General features: G+C 36.2%; 1 protein-coding gene across 1 annotated transcript in view; it reads right to left on the bottom strand.

Moving 5' to 3' along the window:
* The window catches only part of LOC145248744 (uncharacterized), a 164968-nt gene that overhangs the window by 63543 nt on the left and 79431 nt on the right, over positions 1–21994 (bottom strand). The window contains exons 6-9 of the mRNA XM_080110390.1: positions 19929–19950; positions 16915–16952; positions 10084–10105; positions 4368–4405 (exon numbers count right to left, since the gene is read on the bottom strand). Of these exons, the coding sequence (XP_079966516.1) occupies positions 4368–4405; positions 10084–10105; positions 16915–16952; positions 19929–19950 (120 nt within the window). The remainder of the gene's footprint in view (positions 1–4367; positions 4406–10083; positions 10106–16914; positions 16953–19928; positions 19951–21994) is intronic.

Below are 21994 nucleotides of genomic sequence, written 5' to 3'. Positions count from 1 at the left end.
TTCAAATTAACCACACGTGGTCGCTTTCCTATCAAATATTCATCGAAAAATGGTAGGTACAGACAAAATGAATGCCACGCTGAAAGTGTATAAACATTTTAACCCGTCCCTGTACTTAAAAATTCACCAAAAGTCAGGAAATTAACCAATTTTAATGAAAATTTCAGTAGTTATCAAATAATGATCGCAGAATATAATGAACTAATTATTTTTACTTAACTCTTCGTGAAAATGCTTTATTTTGTTTAAACAAAAAATACCTTTACTAAAGTTATGGTTTTCAGTAGTAAATAAAAAACGCAAGAATTTATTTTTGCTTTTTTTATATAAATAAAGCATCGTAATTTGTAAAAATAAAAAATTTTTTTTACAGGAACATTACGAAAAAAGCCCCTAAAGTCCATATTAATGAATTCGATATAACTCGAAGAAAAATGAATTTCTCGCATACCATTCAGGAAATTAAAGATTCAATTAAATTCCTATTTCAGTAACCTAAATTATTTAAGCAATTTTTCTTGAGGAATGTGTTCCATTTTAACAAACTGAGCCACAGCAACGCGTGGCTGGGTTCAGCTTGTCTCTCTCTCTCTCTCTCTCTCTCTCTCTCTATATATATATATATATATATATATATATATATATATACACACACAATATCTATCTATCTATCTATATATATATATATATATATATACATAGATACATACACAGCATCTCTCTCTCTCTCTCTCTATATATATATATATATATATATATATACACATACGCACAACATCTCTATATTATATATACATATATATATACACACATACACACAACATCTCTATATTATATATACATGTATATATACACACATACATACAACATCTATATATATATACACACACACATACACAATATCTATATATATATACACACATACACACAACATCTATATATTATATATACATGTATATATACACACATACATACAACATCTATATATATATACACACACACATACACAATATCTATATATATACACACATACACACAACATCTATATATATATATATATATATATATATACATGCACACATAACATCTATACATATATATACACAAATATGCACAACATCTATATATATATATATATACAATATATATATATACACACATTTATATATATACACACATTTATATATATACACACACATATATATATATACACACTTATATATATACACACATATATACACACACATATATATATACACACACATCTGTCTATATATGTGCATGCATATATATATATATATATATATATATATATATATATATATATATATATGTATATATATATATACAGGGTGTCCGTAAAGTTACTATACAGTCTTACAAGTTACTATACAGGCACCCTGTAATATATTAACTATTAATACAAATATAATACAATAAAACAATAAGACTGTATAGTAACTTTACGGACACCCTGTATATATATATATATATATATATATATATATATATATATATATATATATATATATATATAGTGTTATAATGGAATAATTCCAGGAGGAAATCCGGGTATGAGAGCTCAATGTGGTAAACAGAGCAATAACATAAAAATATAACACGGAAATTACATAATTGTCGATGCAATAATTTATTTCAACCTTATGGTATTTTCAAGCATCTAAACTAGACAATTACATTTTTGATACTTGAGTATCCAGGTATCAAAAATGTAATTGTCTAGTTTAGATGCTTGAAAATACCATAAGGTTGAAATAAATTATTGCATCGACAATTATGTAATTTCCGTGTTATATATATATATATACTAGTAAAAGTTAACAAATGGAAGGGTTGTAAATTTGGGTTTAATTTGGGGGTATCAAAACCGAAGCAAAATATGATGAAAGTGAAAATGAAATTGATAAACCCCATACCTGTTCATGCTGAAACACTTATCACAATATTCTGTGGATCTATATTAAAAAAACCTTGTTAAACTTTGTGACATATTTCCATTCTATGGAGGTCAGGCGCGAACGAACACCCCATAATTTATTATACCATATTTCTTCAAACTGAAACATAATTATCAAAATATACTTACGCAGATAGATATGAAAAGTCTTTATTAACGCGTGTGCCTATTTCCATTCTATGGAGGCCAGGCGCGAACGCAGACCCCATAATTTTATTATACAATCCCTATTTAAGTTAAAACATATTTATCAAAGTATTCTTATGTACATCTATATCAAAAACACTTGTAAACGTTTTTTTTTTAATGTTTAATTTTTTTATTTCCATACTTTGTGGACCAGGCACGACCGCAGACCCCACAATTTTAATGAACCACCGTTCTGCAAGATCAAACATACCCATTCCTGTGTCTCGATATATCTTCTATCATTATATGTAATCAGTTTTTTTAAAATAGTCAACCATATAGGAGCCTATTCGTGACACACACACACACACACACACACACACACACACACACACACACACACACACACACACAGACAGACATTCAGCTTTATATGATATATATATATATATATATGCTGCATGTATGTATATATATATATATATATATATATTTATATATATATACATACATATATATATAAATTTAGTTGTTAAATTTAAATTCTGAAAATCAAATATAGACACATATATTCGAGTTAAGAATTTATTGTTTGACAAAAGGAATATATAGAAGGGGTTATATTAATTTTCTTTAATCCATGGATTTTCAATAATGACTCATACCATCAGAGGAAATGAAATGCGGTAGCAAAATGTTCAGCTGTGAAAAGGCACGTATTTTGCTTTTCAGCACAAATATTGAAAATAGTTTTTGGGTGGTGGTGAATGATAGTTATATGGAGATAATTGTTGGAAAAGGGAATTTCATACAACCTGGGCAGTCCATTATCGGAAGGAGTATAATGTCCTCCTGGGTTTTATAAGTAGGCAGAATATTAGTCCAGGGGAGAAAGCAGTAATCCCATATAACAAAAATGTGTGGTTGCTCCTTATTTATATTCCGGAATAGCGAAGTTCAGATGAGCACCTGCCTTGAAAATAATGATAAAGCAGGGACAGGCTCGCTACGTCTCTTCTGTGGTAAAGAGGTTGCAGAGAAGAGAAAAGGGTATCTCCCACTAAGCTACAAAGTCTATTTTGAATTCTGTCAAGACAGGATAAGCTGGTTCTAGCAGCTCCTGCCCGGATGTGGCAACAGTACTCCATCGTTGGCCGAACCTGGCTTTTATATAGGTAGAGAATTGCATCAGGAGTGAGATATATACTTTCCAGCAACTTTGGCAATTGATTTGATATACGAGTTCCATTTCAGATCACAAGTAAAGATCAAGCCCAGAAGCTTGTCAGAACATGAAGCCCTGCCAAGACGAGAGCCATTCATTTCGATTGATGGCAGTTAGGCAGCAGAGCGTTGATGATGTAAAGATAGAAGCTTGGTTTTAGATGCATTAAAAATAGCCAACCACTTCTTTCCCCATTGTACCACGTGCTCAAGATCAGAGGAGAGGGAGTCAGAGAGAACTTGGTCGTTTACGGTCTTCGAAGTGCTTCCATAGATGGTAGTGTTGTCAGCATAAAGGTCTATGAATGATCTAAGGATGTGGTCTGGAAGATCATTGATATAGATCAGGAAGAGAGTTGGGCCCAGGATGGACCCTTGAGGGTCTTCAGCATTAATACTGAGAGCCTCTGATTTCTGCCCATCAACCACTACTAAATTAAATTTCCTTAATCTTGAATGATTTCTCCTTCAGTGACTAAGAACAAAATAGTGCAGAACAGATACTACTCTTTGGAATATTTATCTGCACAAAATATAACTATATTACATATTGGAAAAATTAGGCACAAAGCTAATAACATGGAGATAATGGGTGTCGTTAATCATCATATATCACAAATACTTAAAATTGTCTATCCTACTCTTAACTAAATTCATCTCAATAACCACAATACCACATTCACTTCAGGATTTTTAAAAGTTTTTTTTTAAAACATAAGTATATACAGATATTACATTTTATTGTCAAGGGATTGAAGAATAAACAAAAAACAAAAATTGGTTTGTGTGACTTTCGTAACTCTTTCTAAATCACTAAATCTTTCACTGTTTTCCGGTTCGACGAAATCAAGCAGGTCAATCTCTGTGTGGGAGTGGAATTTAAGTGTGGGAGAAAAGAAAAAATGTCAAAGAACAGTTGTGAAATCGGCCATGTTTCATCTATATTAATACATAATTAACAAATAACCTCAATTATTTAAAAAGAAAGAACAAACGATAAGTCGAATGAGTAGAAAGAAAAAATGTAAAAAATTACCATCCAAATTGCAATTGTTCACGTCCTCGTAATTTTGCCTAAAAATGAGAAAAAAACAAAAACATTTATTATAAAATTGCAATCATTTTCTTACTAAACAAAATTTTAAATGAAATATTTTGCAGATTAAAAAATAAACATGACCCCCCCCACTTCCCGAATAAGTCCTAGTAAAATTAAAGCAAGAGAATTAAACAAAGGATTTTCATTTATTAAAGTCAAACGTCACAATCAATAATTTTTTTACAAATTAGATAACGTAAATTAAAAAAAAAACAACAAATAATATTTTAAATCAACGCATTTCAGGTGAAAACATTATTACGTATGATATCGAGTAAATACGACTATGTCACTTGTCTACACAACATACGAATACAACCTGGACAAGGCTATAGTGGACCAGTAAATAGAAAAATGCACCTCAAGCAAATTACGTCATGCATATTTGAAAGAAACAGATTTAACCGTAGAGGAAGCACTTCGAAGAGCATTTATATTTGTACTGTTCGAACATGTTTTCCCACACATATACACACCTGCACATATGCACACACACACGCACGCATATACACAGCCTCATATACACTCACATTCACGCGCGCACACACACGCTAACGTACACACATATACGCACACATATGCGCACAAGTACACACACATGCGAAACGTCACTTCCTTTAAAGTGAAAGCCAGACATGCGCAGTCAGAACACTGACCCCAGTATAAAAGTCAACAAAACGTGTCAACTTCCCCTTTTTTTGCGTCTGGACCAGTGTTCGACCTGCTTAGTCGACGAACTGACCACAGGTTCTAACGTCACTTTCCCTGCTACTGTAATGTGGGGCAAGCGCAAGCACACTTAATACGCTTTCCCTCTCCATGAACTGGATTGACTTACTCTCTCTATCTCCCTTCGCTTTGGCCCATCGACATAGACATGTGCGTGACTTTCTACTGAGTTTAACCCTTTCTTTCTACAGCCGGCTTGCCACTTTGCATTTCTCTATTCCTTCCACGCGCGTAGTCGTCAACGGCTGAATGAACACGTGTACACGAAGATCATCATTTCTCAACAGAAAATAAACGACATGTTTATTTTATTCCAGCATTTGAGTTCTGTGTTTTATTCATTCAATTCGTTTCATTATTTTTTCTTGTAGCGAGCTAGGGTATTTTATATCCTGGTCCGCAACATGAAATGGTGATCCTCCTTTATTTAAAATGAAATGAATGAGTGAACAAGACACGCGGTGTAAGCTAAACCCTTCCACACAAATTCACGGCACGCACGAAAAACAATTTTTCTCTAACAAATAAAAAAAAAAACTTGTCGACCACGAGGAGGAACAATTTCAAACCGCGCACACGATACTGAAATATAAACATTTCAACACAAAAAAAAAAAAAAAAAATGGAACTACAACAGATGGACTCCAACGAAAACATGGCATTAAATATTCTACCCTTCAACCCAACAAATACAAAAATACGGTTCATCCAACTACAAGCCATATTTGACGCTAAACGGGTAACGTCACAATGAGCACGTTACTGTTATTTAGTGGAAAAACTGCTGTTGGAGGTTGTTGAGGAAGTCACGGATTTCCTCGAAAATGTACCGGAGGAAAGACCGTATGACACGTTGAAGCAAGCAATCCTGCAACGAACCGGTGTTTCTAACGAAGCCATGCTTCATAACTTGTTCACACAAGTGGAGTTAGGAGACCGTACGCCTTCTCAACTACTTCGCCACATGAAAGCCTTGCTGGGAGACAACAAAATGTCGGACAGCATTATGAAGAGTCTATGGTTGGGTAAATTACCTCCAACTACCAAACAAATCCTCGCCCCGATGTCGGAGGAGACGGCAACAGAAAGGCTCGCCGACATAGCCGACAGAATTCACAAAAGTTTCCGGAGCCGACAAGTATACGCCTACCAACGGCAACCTGACCAAAACCGAGACGAGGAATTAGCAGAATTAAAGTTAGGGTATTTTATATCCTGGTCCGCAACAGTACTGACGAAATATTTAGGTCAAAAAACCAAAACCACTACTACTATCCTCTTCAGCACTATATTAAACCTTCCTCTTCCCTACAGTTTAAAAGCCAATTCTCACTTCTTAACCATTCCTTACACCTAGTCACCCTGCTTACTGACTCCTCCCCTACTAGCCTGCTGCTACCATCCAAGTAGAAACATTTAAAAGAATCCTTAAATTACGGACAAAAGTAACATTAAAAGGAACAAGTTGTACAACAAAAGCCTATGGAAATATTCCGATACCACTAAAGGGAGAATTTTTTGAAATGCTAACAAACGGTCCCAAAAGAATAGCCCACAACATATTCATTACAAAGGCATACCAATGTGGTAACATATTAAGCAAACGGGCCAGCATCGAACTAGGGTTTATTACCACCCGACAGGTGAAATCAATTACTAACAAGAATATACCGAAATCAACAAAAGAAATTCTCGAGCAGCACCTACCCTCACTAGAAGGATTAGGAAGAATGAAAAACTTGCAACTTAAAATTAGAATAGACGATAATGTTACACCGGTAAATAGAAGCTAGTCAGGTGAATATTGAAATGTATTTATTTTTAATTTTTTGCTTACCAATTGAACGCTATATTTCAATTCCGCCTATGTAAAGTGTCCTTTTTCAGACTGCATGCTTGGGGACAATGTTTCAATACCGGTTTTTGTGCTAAACTCTTTTTATTATATTTATTTTATTTTGTTTAATATATTATAAGTCTATTAAAATGCAAAGAATATTAAAAAAAAAATGAAATCTATCACTAACAGTGTCATGTTGATTCCACAATATTAGAAGAGCTATGGACTTATACTATATTAATAAGTCCCTTTAATCCTTTTCTTTTTTTTTTTTTAATGTAGAGTAGACAATGCGTTATCGGCAGCTCTCGTAACTTGCTTCTTCTTGTTTGTCCCTCGGTCCTCATTTATTTCAATGAGTGATTTTTCTGACAAGGTGAGAAAAAAAAAGCTGTAATCTAGGTTTGCAGTATTTTGTGTGAACAGTCGCCAGAAATGCTGAAAATTCTGTTTTTTTGTCTATCCTTGTGGTCATTTCACTAGTAAGGGTGCTGGAGGTAAATGTTTCAACTGGGCTAACATTACCCACCTGATAGTCAGAGACCCGAACCTTGGATTAACCACTAAGGATGCTGTCCTATCAGCAGGTGCAAAGTACTGGGGCTGCTGTATTGCCATTGAATGGATTCTGGACTATTCAGTAGCTTCTGGTTGGGCCTCTCGATGCCATATTAGTGGGTAATTGTCACGGCTTTACCTTATCATGAGCTACAAAAAAAAAATTCTTTGTTTCTTTTTTCTCTTACTTTTTTTGGCAGGGAAATCTCCAGAGAAGATCCTAACTTACCCTATATGTGTTTCCGAGTTGCACTTGCTCGCATGACTGCGTTTATAGTTGCATTCTATCGCCCCCATAACAGTAGAGTTACTATCTTTAAAAGCATATCTGAGAAAATTGACCACGTCCTGTCTGCGTATCCTTCAGCAAACATTCACGTCTGTGGAGACTTCAATGTTCACAATGTGGAATGGTTAACTCAATCAAACAAGACATACAATGAGGGGAGGTTCTGTCACGATTTCTCCATTGCTTATGACCTCACTCAGATTGTTCATGAACCCACCCATGTGCCCAACACTGACGGCCAGTATGTAAGTCTCCTAAACCTTTTTCTCATAACTTGTCCTGAGCTATGTTCATCTTCCATTCTGTCTCCACTGGGATCTTCTGACCACTCAGTTGTATCAGTTAAGATAAAAACGAATTGTAATAGGTCCCCAGACATGCCTCTCCATCATACGGTATATCACTATTCTATGGCTGATTGGGAGAGCTCCAGTACATTTATATTAGATTTACCTCTGCGTTCCATGTTTAAAAAGGATGTGTCCTCTATAGTATCAGACTTGACAGAATGGTTAATTGTAGGTATAGACCGATTCATACCCTTGAAAAGTTCCAACAAAAATCTAACAGCCAGCCGTGGTTCTCTTCAGAATGTGTTGCTACCATTGTGCACAGAAATAACTTTTTCCATTGCTTCCAATGTACTGAAACTAACGCCGCTTTCAAGCCCGCCAGCAACCACTGTAAAAAAGTAATAAAGAACGCAAGAGAGTTATATGCTCAGTCTGTCAAGTCCAAAGTAGCTGAGCAGTGGCTTGGTTCCCATCAATTTTGGCAAATAGCAAACAGAATCCTGAACAGAAGCATGTGCTCTATCCCAACTATCATCAATGGACCTGAGGTAATCTTATCAGCATCAGATAAAGCCAAACTTTTTGCCAAGGACTTTGCAGCTAATTCTACCCTTAACAACCAAGGTCATCAACCCACAGCATTTCTTTGTGTATCTGAAAACACACTATGCGACATACAAATATCTGTATGTGATGTTGCCAAGCTAATCATAAACCTTGATTCCAGTAAAGCAACTGGCTCTGATGGCATTCCAATTATAGTGCTCAAAAAGCTTCAACCAGAACTAGCGCCCATATTTATAAAGCTATTTATTTGTCTTAAGGAGAAATGCTTCCCAACCCCATGGAAAATCTTGTCAGTATGCGCTGTATTTAAAAATTCAGGTGATCGTTCATCTCCCTCTCAGTACAGGGTCCACCACTAAACAATTAAGAGTGTAGCCCTGCTGGGTTGCATCTATGGTCCTGTGAGCCAGGAGCGATGAACACGGCCTGGGATACATCACAAGTATGCTCCCGTGGACCAGGATAGCGACGGATGCGACCCGCTGAGGGGTATAGGGTTATAACTATAATCCACATTACTATTCCTAATGACTAGCAGCTATGTTCCAAAATTCAGTTGTCTGTGCAAGTCATCTTCGGCAGGGATGAAACATGGACACCTCTGTGTAGTTTATGTTCTATAGATGTACATTCATATCCCTATATATATATATATATATATATATATATATATATATATATATATATATATATAGAAAAGGTTATATATCTGTCTATCTGTGTCCATATTTTTAAACTATCCCTTCTGAAACTAAAAGTCACAGAGCGATGTTAGGAGCCTCAAATGATTGGATTTTTTTACAAACCGTTCTTTTATGGGTCTACCCAGAAACTTATGATGATCCCTTTTTTAACAGCACGGGCATGATCTACATGCACTGGGTTCCCACTGGACAGACAGTCAACAAGGAATACTATGTTGAAGTTTTAAGGGAGTTCAGGAAGAGATTCCATCGGAAGAGGCCAACACTGTTCAAATAAAGTCAGTGGCATTTCCACCAGGATAATGCACCAGTCCATAACTCCACAGCCTTATCACAGATTATTTGACCAAGATGGACATCAAGAAAGTTCTGATGAGTGCATTACTAATTATTGGTAATTGGATTGGCTTAACGATTTATTCAAACCATTGAATCCATCATTCATCTGTGCATGGAGTACTGTTGCCACGAATGAGCTGGTGCTCCAACCACTAGCCTCTCCCTCTTAAACAGGGTAAAAAAAATTCTAACCTTTAACACATTAATCCTGAATCATTGAAAGTAAAAATAAATATTACATAAATCGTTGAGAATTGGGGCATAGCTTCAGTTACAGACAAACACCAAATTTCCATTTTAGCAAAATGCATTCCTTTGAAAAGTGAATACTTACAATTCTAAATACGGAGTTGGATCTGAAATAAAAAATTAAAAGAAATTTAGAAATTTATTTTCAAAGTTTAAAAAAAATTATATAATGTACAGTATTCCTTGTATATAAAAAGGTACTTTGTGTGTTTGTGGGCGAATTCATCCTCCTTTTTCACTCTGAAACGGATGAACCGATGTAAAAAAAAAATTCACATAAATGTACTTTATGTTTTTAAGTGTATTCTTATATATATTTTTTTTATTGGAATGCCTCTTATAAGTATCGAAAATTGATAATGGAAAAATTCTGGTTAAAGAAGGAACAGTCTGATAATAAGCAACGTTAACATCACCAGTGCATTTAAGAAGAAGCCTGCATATAAAATCAACAGTAGGTGATCTGATATGACAGGGGCACGTTCAAAATGATACTTGACTTTCGCATTTTAAACTTTACTTCAAGCCATTATATATAAAAAATAATTTTATAAAATCAGCAGTAGGTTTTCTTCAATGAAATGCAGATTACAATGTGTTGTGGAATAAGTCGCTGTGGACAGGCATGTGAAGCTTCATCTCTGTGCACCGTGGTGGGTTCCTGGCTAGAGCAGGCAATCAATCAATTTTCTTTTTGCGCACACTTCCTAATTTGCATATGCGCGTTTTTGACAACTATTGTTGCTAATCTCTTCACAAGTCAGCTATCCTCCGCTGCTGCTGATATTTTCCCACATGCTCATACAACACCCCCCTCCCAAGCTTTTTGTTCATAAAAGCTGTCAGTACCTCTTCCTTTTAGGGTTTACCATCAATTACTCGGTAACCTTTTTCTTACGAAATGACTGCCGTAGTTCAGGTGTTGGTTGAGGAGGTTCAAGATCAAAAGTTTTCAAAGACAGTGTTTATCGGCTCATCTTCCAATGGTGGACTGTTGCTGATTTCAACTGATCGACATCTTCTTAGTTGGTTCTGATGACGTTTGTGGGTATATGTTGGTCCTTGGATGATATATATTATGTCACCGACTCTCTTAGTAATTGAACCCACCTCCCAGAATGATGTGTTGTTTTTATAACTTTTGAAAAACACTCTTTCACCTGGTATGAAACGTTTACTGGGTACATACGTGGTCACTAATGGCCTTGACTGTTTGGGTAAGAGCTCGTCAAAAACGGATCTCACTTTACGCACAAACATAGTTTCTGCAGGTGAGACTGCTGTTGGTGTGTTCGGGTTGGGTGTAATCCTATACATGTGTAGAAATTGTTGCTTTGGCTTGGGAAATTCTTTTAGCGTCAGTTTTTTAACTTCCGGCTTTTCAGGTTTTTTTTTTTTTTTTGCCTCCTTTGGCAGATTCTGTTGAAGCTTTATTTTTCGATTTCTCTGTTGCCACAAATGAGACTTTTCGTTTCTTCTTGAAAATGGGCAGTGTTTTCTTTTAGTTCGAATCTTGCTATATCCTTAGTAAATTTCCCTAGTCCTGGTGAGAATATTTCTGGAAATTCCTCTTTTAACTCGTCCTTCAGTTGTTGCACTTCCATAGACGAGTCTTCTACCCTATGACAGAATTTATTCATAGGTTGGTCCCACAATTCGAATTGCTCCATCCAATCAGTACCGAAGAGGTTTTCGGATGTCCTATGTACATACACTTTCACTTTTTTAGTAACACCATTTACGGTCATCGGGAGTGTGAGCTCTCCCTCAAATTCCACTTTATCGCCTGTCCACAGCTTGAGCTGATTTGTCCGTCTGCTGCATGGTTGCTTTAACCGCTTCAGAAAATTCCAATTCTCTCGTCTTCCTGGGGAGAATATAATCCACAAACTTGCCATGTTCTGTGGTCCCTAATTTCCTCAAAAGTAGGCAAACTTTCTTAGCGTTGCTCCACTCTTGACAATCAACGGTGAATAGGTCCTCATATCTGATAGAAAGCATCAAACGTCCCCTCTAACTCCGGTTGGAAGTTGAAGGTTTCTATAGCATTCCATATTGTACTTTGGAAAAAAGCAAAACTGTTGTCCCTGTGTTCTGTTCTATTAAATATTTTTAACAATAGCTCTTCTTGTCTCTTTTGTTGAAGTAGCATTTTCTCGTCCAACGCTTGTTGCCTTTCTTGAAATTGTAACTGGAGCTGTTTATCACGTTCTTTTAAATTTTCCTCAGCTTTCTGTTGCTGGTCGATCTGAGCTTTGATTAGCTTTTAGATTTTTTTTTTTATGTGTGTGTGTGTGTGTGTGTGTGTGTGTGTGTGTGTGTGTGTAGGTGAGTTGTCCCCACGCGGCAGAAAAAAAAAGTTTTCACTTTAGAACCGACAGCTAAAAATCGAATATTTAAAAAAATTCCACTCAATGAAAAAAACGTATTTCCTTTAGCCCAAGTAAACCAAAAAAAGGAAGAAAAAAAATCATTTCTCTCTTGCATAAATTAGCAGCAAAAACAAAATAAAAAAAAAACAACTTTTCACTTCATTTGGAAATGTTCAAATTTGCATGAACCTAAACGGTCGACATTTTACGATAGAATTGTTCACGCGGTGAAATTTAGGTCAGCATTTTTCTCTTTTCCTTTTTCTTCTTTCTTCTTTCAACAAGCCAACAAATTAATTTTCCAAGCATTACAAAACATGCGTTTAGCACAGTTTTTTCAAATTTAAATATAGAGACAAAAAAGAGTAACTTACAATTTCTTCGATAACTTTGCCGTTCGTTTTCTTTCTTTTTTTTTTGTTTTTAGACCGTAATTGCCAGTCGACTTTTTAGCTTGTCAATTCGAAGTTCTTTTGAAGTCAATTAGAATTTCGTTTTTCCTTTTTTGTGGAGTTAACCCGTGTGAAAGTCGAATCCTTGTCGCAGAGTTGTTATGGGGTTAAATGGTAATAAACGAAGCAACACAGGATTTTTAGGAACGAAACATGTATTCACATTAAATTACATGCAAAGTGAGTTGAGTATATCCATTCCTCAACAGTAGGACGTATGCACGTCCAGCTTTGTCACGTGCTGGTACTTGATACCGGAAATTACGTCACTAGAAGTGACGTCATGAGATTAATCCCATAAAGGGGCGTCTCCAACACCCCCTCCCTCCCAAGCTTTTTGTTCATAAAAGCTGTCAGTGCCTCCTCCTTTTAAGCTTTATCATCAATTGCTCGGTTAATTTGGAGCTTCAAAACGACTTCATGAGACAGTTCATTAATCCCATGGAGGAGCGTCTCCAAAAATTTTAATGTTGATATCTTAAATTGGAGCTTCAAAACGACTTTTAAGTGACAATGGAAGAGAGTTTGATAATGAGAGCTATCGGCAGGTTAACGAAAAAGTTGAATATTGAAACATGAATGACAGTTGCAGAAAGTTCATTCAGCAATGGTACTGTGGAACGTCACAATCAAAGATCGCCATGGGCCTGGAATATGTGCCTATTATGAAAGATGGCTTTCCATGTCGTAGGGACATCTCCAGAGAAGATTCTAACTTACCCTCTATGTGCTTCCGGGTTGCACTAGCTCAAATTACTGCATTTATATTTGCTCTCTATCGCCCCCACAACAGCGGAGTTACTATCTTTAAAAGCATATCTGAGAAAATTGACCACGCCCTATCTGCTTATCCTTCAGCTAATAATCATGTCTGTGGAGACTTCAATGTTCACAATGTGGAATGGTTAACTCACTCAAACAAGACCGATGATGAGGGGAGGTTCTGTCATGATTTCTCCATTGCTTATGACCTCACTCAGATTGTTCACAAACTCACCCATGTTCTCGATACTGACGGCCAGTATGCAAGTTTCCTAGGCCTCTTTCTCACAACTTACCCTGAACTGTGTTCAGCTTCTGTTCTGACTCCACTTGGATCTTTCGACCACTCAGTTGTATCAGTTAAGATAAAAATGAAATGTAATAAGTCCCCAGATGAACCTCTCCATTGTACAGTATATCGATATTCTATGGCTGACTGGGATAGCTTCCGCACATTTATATTAGATCTACCTCTGCGTTCCATGTTTAAAAAGGATGTGTCCTCTATAGTATCAGTCCTGACAGAATGGTTAATTGTACGTATAGACCATTTCATACCCTCGAAAAAATTCCAACAAAAACCTAATAGCCAGCCGTGGTTCTCTCTGGAATGTGCTGCTGCCATTGCGCATAGAAAACACCTTTTCCATTGCTTCCAACGTAATAGATGTACTGAGACTAAAGCCGCTTTCAGAACTGCCAGCAACCACTGTAAAAAAGTAATAAAGAACGCAAGAGAGTTGTATGCTCAGTCCCTCAATCCAAAGTAGCTGAGCAGCGGCTTGGTTACTACCACTTTTGGCAAATAACAAACAGAATTTTGAACAGAAGCGTGTGCTCTATCCCAACACTCATAAATGGACCTGAGGTAATCTGATCAGCATCAGACAAAGCCAAACTTTTTGCCAAGAACTTTGCAGCAAATTCTACCCTTTGCAACCAAGGCTGCCAACCTCCAATACTTCCTCCTGTATCAGAAAACATGCTATGTGATATACAAATATCTGTACGTGATGTTGGCAAGCTAATCAAAAACCTAGATTCCAGTAAAGCAACTGGCCCTGACGGTATTCCAATTATAGTACTCAAAAGACTTTAACCAGAACTTGCGCCCATACTTACAAAACTGTTTAAACGTTGTCTTAAGGAAATTGCTTCCCGTCACCCTAGAAAATCTCATCAGTATGCCCTGTATTTAAGAATTCAGGTGATCGCTCATCTCCCTCACAGTACAGGCCAATAAGTCTCCTGTGCGTCATGAGTAAGTTGCTGGAATCAGTGTTAAATAGAGAAGTAATCAACCATCTTAGCAAAAATAACCTTCTTAGTGACACGCAATATGGTTTCCGTTCTGCTAGATCTACAGCAGATGTGCTTACAGTTATATCTCATAGGATTAGGGAATCTCTCAATGGAGGCAACCTTTCTAGGGCAATTGCTCTTGACATATCAAAGGCCTTTGATAGAGTATGGCATAACGGTTTACTTCACAAGATCTCCAGCTATGGTATAACTGGAAATGTCTTCTCAATTATTAAATCATTTCTCTCTGATAGGTTCATAAGAGTAGTGGTTGATGGGCAGAAATCAGAAGCTCTTAGTATTAATGCTGGAGTCCCTCAGGGGTCCATCCTGGGCCCTACTCTCTTCCTGATCTATATTAATGATCTTCCAAATCATATCCTTACATCATTTGTAGACATATATGGAGATGACACTACTATCTATGGTAGCACATCTAAGACCGTAAACGACCAAGTTCTCTCTGATTCTCTCTCCTCTGATCTTGAGCAAGTGGTACAATGGGGAGAGAGGTGGCTTGTTACTTTTAATGCATCTAAAACCAAGCTTTTATCTTTACATCATAAACGCTCTGATCCACATCTGACATCAATTGAAATGAATGGCTCTCGTCTTGAGGAGGCCTCATGTTTTGACAAGCTTCTGGACTTGAACTTTACTCCTGATCTTAAATGGAACACATACATTAAATCCGTTGCCAAGGCCTCTGGAAAAATGGTGGGATCCTTCTATCGATTCAGTAGATATCTCACTGCTGATGCAATTCTCTATCTATATAAGAGCCAGGTACATCCAAGGATGGAGTACTGTTGCCACATCTGGGCAGGAGCTGCTAGAAAGGACTTATCCTGCCTTGATAGAGTTCAAAATAGACTTCGTAACCTCGTAGGAGATGTCCTTTTCTCTTCCCTGCAACCTCTTTCTCACAGAAGATTGCGAGTTTGTCTCTGCTTTATCGTTACTTTCATGGCAGGTGCTCCGCTGAGCTCCATTCTATGGTCCCCCTTCGCCAAACTTTCACAAGAAACACCCGTCTAGCAGAAAACACTATTACTAGTTTCCCCCACTCTTTATCTGTGCCTAAACCTAAGCGTAGATTCTATGAACAAAGCTTCTTTCTTAGAACTGTACACCTGTGGAACTCTCTTCTGTTTGCCTGCTTTCCAGCTGACTACAATATGGTCGTCTTCAAGTCTAACGTAAACAAGTTTTTGATGAGCCGTTCCATATAAGTTAACAAATTTACCGAATCTCTATTACTAACGGTTACTATATTGTCCAATTTCTACTGTACACTATTTAACCCTTATCCTCGAGTGGCCTCTTGGCCTTGATAAGTGGGGATGCCTATGTAAAAAAATAAATAAATAATTACTAAAGCAATAGAAAAATATTAATTGATGAGAAATGTGAGGCAGAAATAGCTTTGGCTTGGTCTGTTAGTGCCAAAGTGTACTTTAGAATCATTCTGGATGTAGTCCAAATGAGCTTGTATTAATATATTACTATATATTTATATATAAATATATTGCATATTGGAAAAATTAGGCACAAAGCTAACTAATAACGTTGAGATAATGGGTGTCGTTTATCATCATATATCACAAATACTTAAAATTGTCTATCCTACTCTTAACTAAATTCATCTCAATAACCACAATACCACATTCACTTCAGGATTTTTAAAAGTTTTTTTTTAAAACATAAGTATATACAGATATTACATTTTATTGTCAAGGGATTGAAGAATAAACAAAAAACAAAAATTGGTTTGTGTGACTTTCGTAACTCTTTCTAAATCACTAAATCTTTCACTGTTTTCCAGTTCCACGAAATCAAGCAGGTCAATCTCTGTGTGGGAGTGGAATTTAAGTGTGGGAAAAAAGAAAAAAGGCCAAGGAACAGTTGTGAAATCGGCCATATTTCATCTATATTAATACATAATTAACAAATAACCTCAATTATTTAAAAAGAAAGAACAGCCGATAAGTCGAATGAATAGAAAGAAAAAAAAATGTAAAAAATTACCATCTAAATTGCAATTGTTTATTTCCTTGTAATTTTGCCTAAAAATGAGAAAAAGAAAAAACATAAAATTACAATCATTTTCTTACTAAACAAAATTTTAAATGAAATATTTATTAATCAAGATTTTGTAATGCTTAAATAATTGCCCATTAATAGATTGAGACAAAAAGGAAATAAGTTACATTGCAGATTAAAAAATAAACATGCCCCCCAGGCCCCCGAATAAGTCATAGTAAAATTAAAGCAAGAGAATTAATAATTGGAAATCCTTTTTTTAGAGATCAGTTGTCACAATCCAGCAATATTTTTTTACAAATTAGATAACGTAAATTTTAAAAAAAACAACAAATAATATTTTAAACCAACGCATTTCAGGTGAAAACATTATTACATACTTACGTGTCATATCGAATAAATACACGACTACATCACTCGTCTACACAACATATGAATACAACCTGGACAAGTCTATAGTGGACCAGTAAATAGAAAAATGCACCTCAAGCAAATTACGTCATGCATATTTGAAAGAAACAGGTTTAACCGTAGAGGAAGCACTTCGAAGAGCATTTATATTCGAGTTCGCTGAAACCCAGACTGAGCAAAGAAGGGAATGCAAAGGAGGCACTTGGATATCCACCAAATAAAAATCAACTACAAACAACAACGACAACTTTACAGTGGGTATAGAAAACCAACCAGGGACAATAGCAGTGCTTTAAAACCAGTCACAAAATGCTACAGTTGCTCAGACCACATACACGGTCAAACAAAATACCCAGCGTTTGGGAAGAAATGTAATTATTGTGGAGTAATGAATCACTTCGAAAAAACATTCTTGAAGAAAAAAAAAAACAGCAAACATGTCAGACACGACTATGTTCAACCTGTATCAACGAAACAGAAATCAGACAGCCAGCGTAAGTTTTTTAGGTAGAAACTATTAGTTCAGCAGGGAGCAAAATCGTCCGCATCGACAACGTACCAATCAGAATATTGATAGATTCTGGAGCAGACATCAACCTCATCAAAATTAACATTAAAAGAAACAAGTTGTATATGGGAATATTCCAATACCACTAAAGGGAGAATTTTTTGAAACACTAACAAACGGTCCAAATAGCCCACAAAATATTCAATACAAAGGCATACCAGGGTGATAACATATTAAACAAATGGACCAGCAAGATGGGCATAAAGACAGTTCCCCACCCTCCCTATAGTCCAGAACTTGCTCCCTGTGACTTTTGGTTATTCCCTAAGCTTAAGGAAAACCTTAGAGGCTGTCGTTATGAGATAATTCAGAAGATGAAAGAGGCTGTGATGAGGGTCATTGACACACTCATGCAAGAGGACTTCTATGGGGCCTTCCAGAAGTTGTTGGAATGGTACAAGTTCATTGCAGCCGGAGGAGATTACTTCGAAGAGAACTAGAGTTTCATATGTGTACTATCTATAAAAGTGCTCATATAAAAAGTCTGAACACTCATTGAAGTGTTCTTTGGAAGGCACTTTGTGTGTGTGTGTATATATATATATATATATATATATATATATATATATATATATATATATATATGTGTGTATATATATATATATATATATATATATATATAAATGATTCTCCTATCGATTTCGATGTATGAGGTTTTTACAACCATTAAGTTGCCCGAAATCCACACATATGAATTGTTTATGGTGGTGGAGAATGTGTAGAGCCATCCACACTTTTTAAGACAACTACTAATCTCAATTGGTGAAATTGACAGTAGATGTTAGGTTTTTATATCAGAATTTTTTCGTCTCCTTGATGCATGTCGTAATAAGATTACAGTCCAGCTTTTTCAGTGGTTTTAAATGTGCCCCCAGATACAAACCTGGAAATTTCAACATCACAGCTCAATACATACAGTGCTACATATTTTGAAAACGCAGCTGTTAAACCAGATATAGTGATTTGGGACAGAGCAAACAAAAAAGCGACCGTAATAGAGGTCAGTGTACCCAATGATACAGGGCTTAACAGAGCTGAGAGGGAAAAGATAACAAAGTATCAAGGACTTATGTATGATATGAAACGAAATTGGAAATTAAAAGACGTTTCAATTATACCAGCCATCATAGGAGCAACTGGGCTTATGAAAAAAAACTTTAAAAAGTACATAGCAAGCATACCCGGTGAACCAAGTGCAAGTGAAATACAAACGATTGCACTGAAAGGGACGGCTAGAATCCTGAAAAGATCTCTTGGTTGGACTCACTAAAATAGGGGTAAATGTCAGACATCTGGTTGGATGTCCCATCCCCTAGAAGAAAAAGTTTAAGAAAAATGAAAAAAAAAGACATCTAGCATTACCAGATGGTCACCCATCTGGTAATGACCAGGCTCACCATTGTTGATGATCTGATGATAACTAGTGTGTCAACATGATAATAATAATAATAATAATATATATCACTCCAATAGACGTATTAACATGGTGATTGAGCACTTCTGTCAGAGCGGTCTAAAATTCCCATGCAGTTTAATTTTACAATTTGGTTCAGTCTGATGAGTGCATTACTAATTATTGGTAATTGGATTGGCTTAACGATTTATTCAAACCATTGAATCCATCATTCATCTGTGCATGGAGTACTGTTGCTACGAATGAGCTGGTGCTCCAACCACTAGCCTCTCCGTCTTAAACTGGGTAAAAATTTTTTTTAACCTATCAATACAGAATAGTATCTGTGTTTGTTTTATAAGTACCTGAAGCATGGAATATTAATAAGAAACACTCATAAAAAGAACTGGAATCAAATTATTCAAGACTTTCTGCTATTAATTTATAATTGATAGCAGAATTAATATTATGGAATAATATATAAATAGATATCATAACACATTAACCCTGGATCATTGAAATTAAGAATAAATATTTACAAATATTACATAAATCTTTGAGAATTGGGGCATAGCTTCAGTTACAGACAAACACCAAAATGCATTCCTTTGAAAAGTGAATACTTACAATTCTAAGTTTGGAGTTGGAGCTGAAATAAAAAATTAAAAGAAATTTAGAAATTTATTTTCAAAGTTTAAAGAAAATTATATAATGTACAGTATTCCTTATATATAAAAAGATACTTTGTGTGTGTGTGTGTGTGTGTGTGTGTGTGTGTGTGTATGTGTGTGTGTGTGTGTGTGTGTGAGAGAGAGAGAGAGTTCAGTCACCTTTTCTACTCTGGAACGGATGAGCCGATTTAAAAAAAAAAATTTGACATAAATGTACTTTATGTGTCTAAGCGTATTCTTAGATAAGAAAATTATATAACATAAATCACTGATATTATTATGTATCTCTATAAAATTTTACGTATCTATTTTCAGTATTTACTTCAACAGAACTCGATACATAAGTAAAGCTAGGTAGTAATGTAAGAAATATATATGGCATATACTCAAAGGAGAAGGTAATGGTTGGGAGGATGACATCATGATGAACAAACACTGTTACACCCTCCCTCATCAAAAGGCGGACTTAATGATTGAAGATACCATAGCAATAAAACAGATACAGCACTACCTCTCACCCCCACCCCGCCTCAAGAAAAAGGAGAATGTAATTCTGGGAGGACGCTCTCATTAGGATTGAACATATCCTATATTGTCTCCAAAAGAGAAGGTAATGCCTGGGAATAATGTAGCGTAATTAATGAAAATATAATACACTTCCCTGAACAAAAGAAAAAGAAAACTGGGCAGATTTCAGGTAATAGTAGAATGAATAGTGCACTATCCTCCCCAAAATAGAAGAGGTTCCTCCCATAATAGGAGAAGGTAATGCCTGTGAGTATGGTACCATGATAACAGATTTCTGTTCTGCCAGATCTACAGCAAATGTGTTAACGTTTATATCTCATAGGATTAGTGAATCTCTCGACAAAGGCTTCCTTTCTAGGGCAATTGCTCTTGACATATCAAAGGCCTTCGATAAGGTATGGCATAAAGGTCTACTTCACAAGATTTCCAGCTATGGTATAACTGGAAATGTTTTCTCAATCATTAAATCATTTCTCTTTGATAGGCTCATAAGAGTAGTGCTTGATGGGCAGAAATCAGAAGCCCACAGTATTAATGCTGGAGTCCCTCATCACTGATCCCTCAAAACACATACTGAAATCATTCGTTGACATCTATGCTGATGACACGACCATCTATGGCAACACATCAAAGGCCGTAATTGACAAAGTTCTCTCTGATTCTCTCACCTCTGATCTTGAGCGTGTGGTACAGTGAGGGAAGAGGTGGCTTGTTACTTTTAATGCATCCAAAACCAAGCTCCTATCTTTACATCATTAATGCTCTGGTCCCTATCTAGCATCAATTGAAATGGATGGCTCTCGTCTTGGGAGGCTCCATGTTTTGACAAGCTTCTGGGATTGACCTTTACTCCCGACATGGAATACAGACATCAAGTCTGTTGCCAAGGTTGCTGGAAAAATGGTAGGATCCTTCCACTGCTCCAGAAGATATCTCACTGCTGATGCAATTCTCTATCTATATAAAAGCCAAGTACGTCCAAGGATGGAATACTGCTGCCACATCTGGGCAGGAGCTGCTAAAAACACTCTATCCTGCCTTGGCAGAGTACAAAATAGAATTCGTGGCTTAATGGGGGATGCCCTTTTCTCTTTCCTGCAACCTCTCTCCCACAGAAGAGATGTGGCGAGTCTGTCTTTGTTTTATCATTATTTCCATGGCAAGTGCTCGTCTGAGTTCCAATCTCTGGTCCCCCCATCGCCAATCTTTCATGAAAAACACCCATCTATCTGAAACCACTGTCAATAATTTTCCCCACTCTTTCTTTGTGCCTAAATCAAAACGTAGATTCCATGAACAAAGCTTCTTTCTTAGAAGTGCACCCTGTGGAACTCTCTTCCATTATTGCGTGTACAGTAATCAATGGGATAATATCGTAGTAATCATTAGTAATGGAGATTTGATAAAGTGTCTTACTTTCCCACCTTACTACAACTTGGATGTCTTCAAGTCCAACATAAACAAATTCCTGATAAACCGCTCCCTTAAGTAAGA

This window comes from Euprymna scolopes, chromosome 27 (assembly GCF_053919585.1).
Source record: "Euprymna scolopes isolate OS-2025 chromosome 27, ASM5391958v1, whole genome shotgun sequence".
Classification (NCBI taxonomy): domain Eukaryota; kingdom Metazoa; phylum Mollusca; class Cephalopoda; order Sepiida; family Sepiolidae; genus Euprymna; species Euprymna scolopes.
Note: the sequence above shows the minus strand (reverse complement) of the source record. Positions and strands in the feature narration are given on the sequence as shown.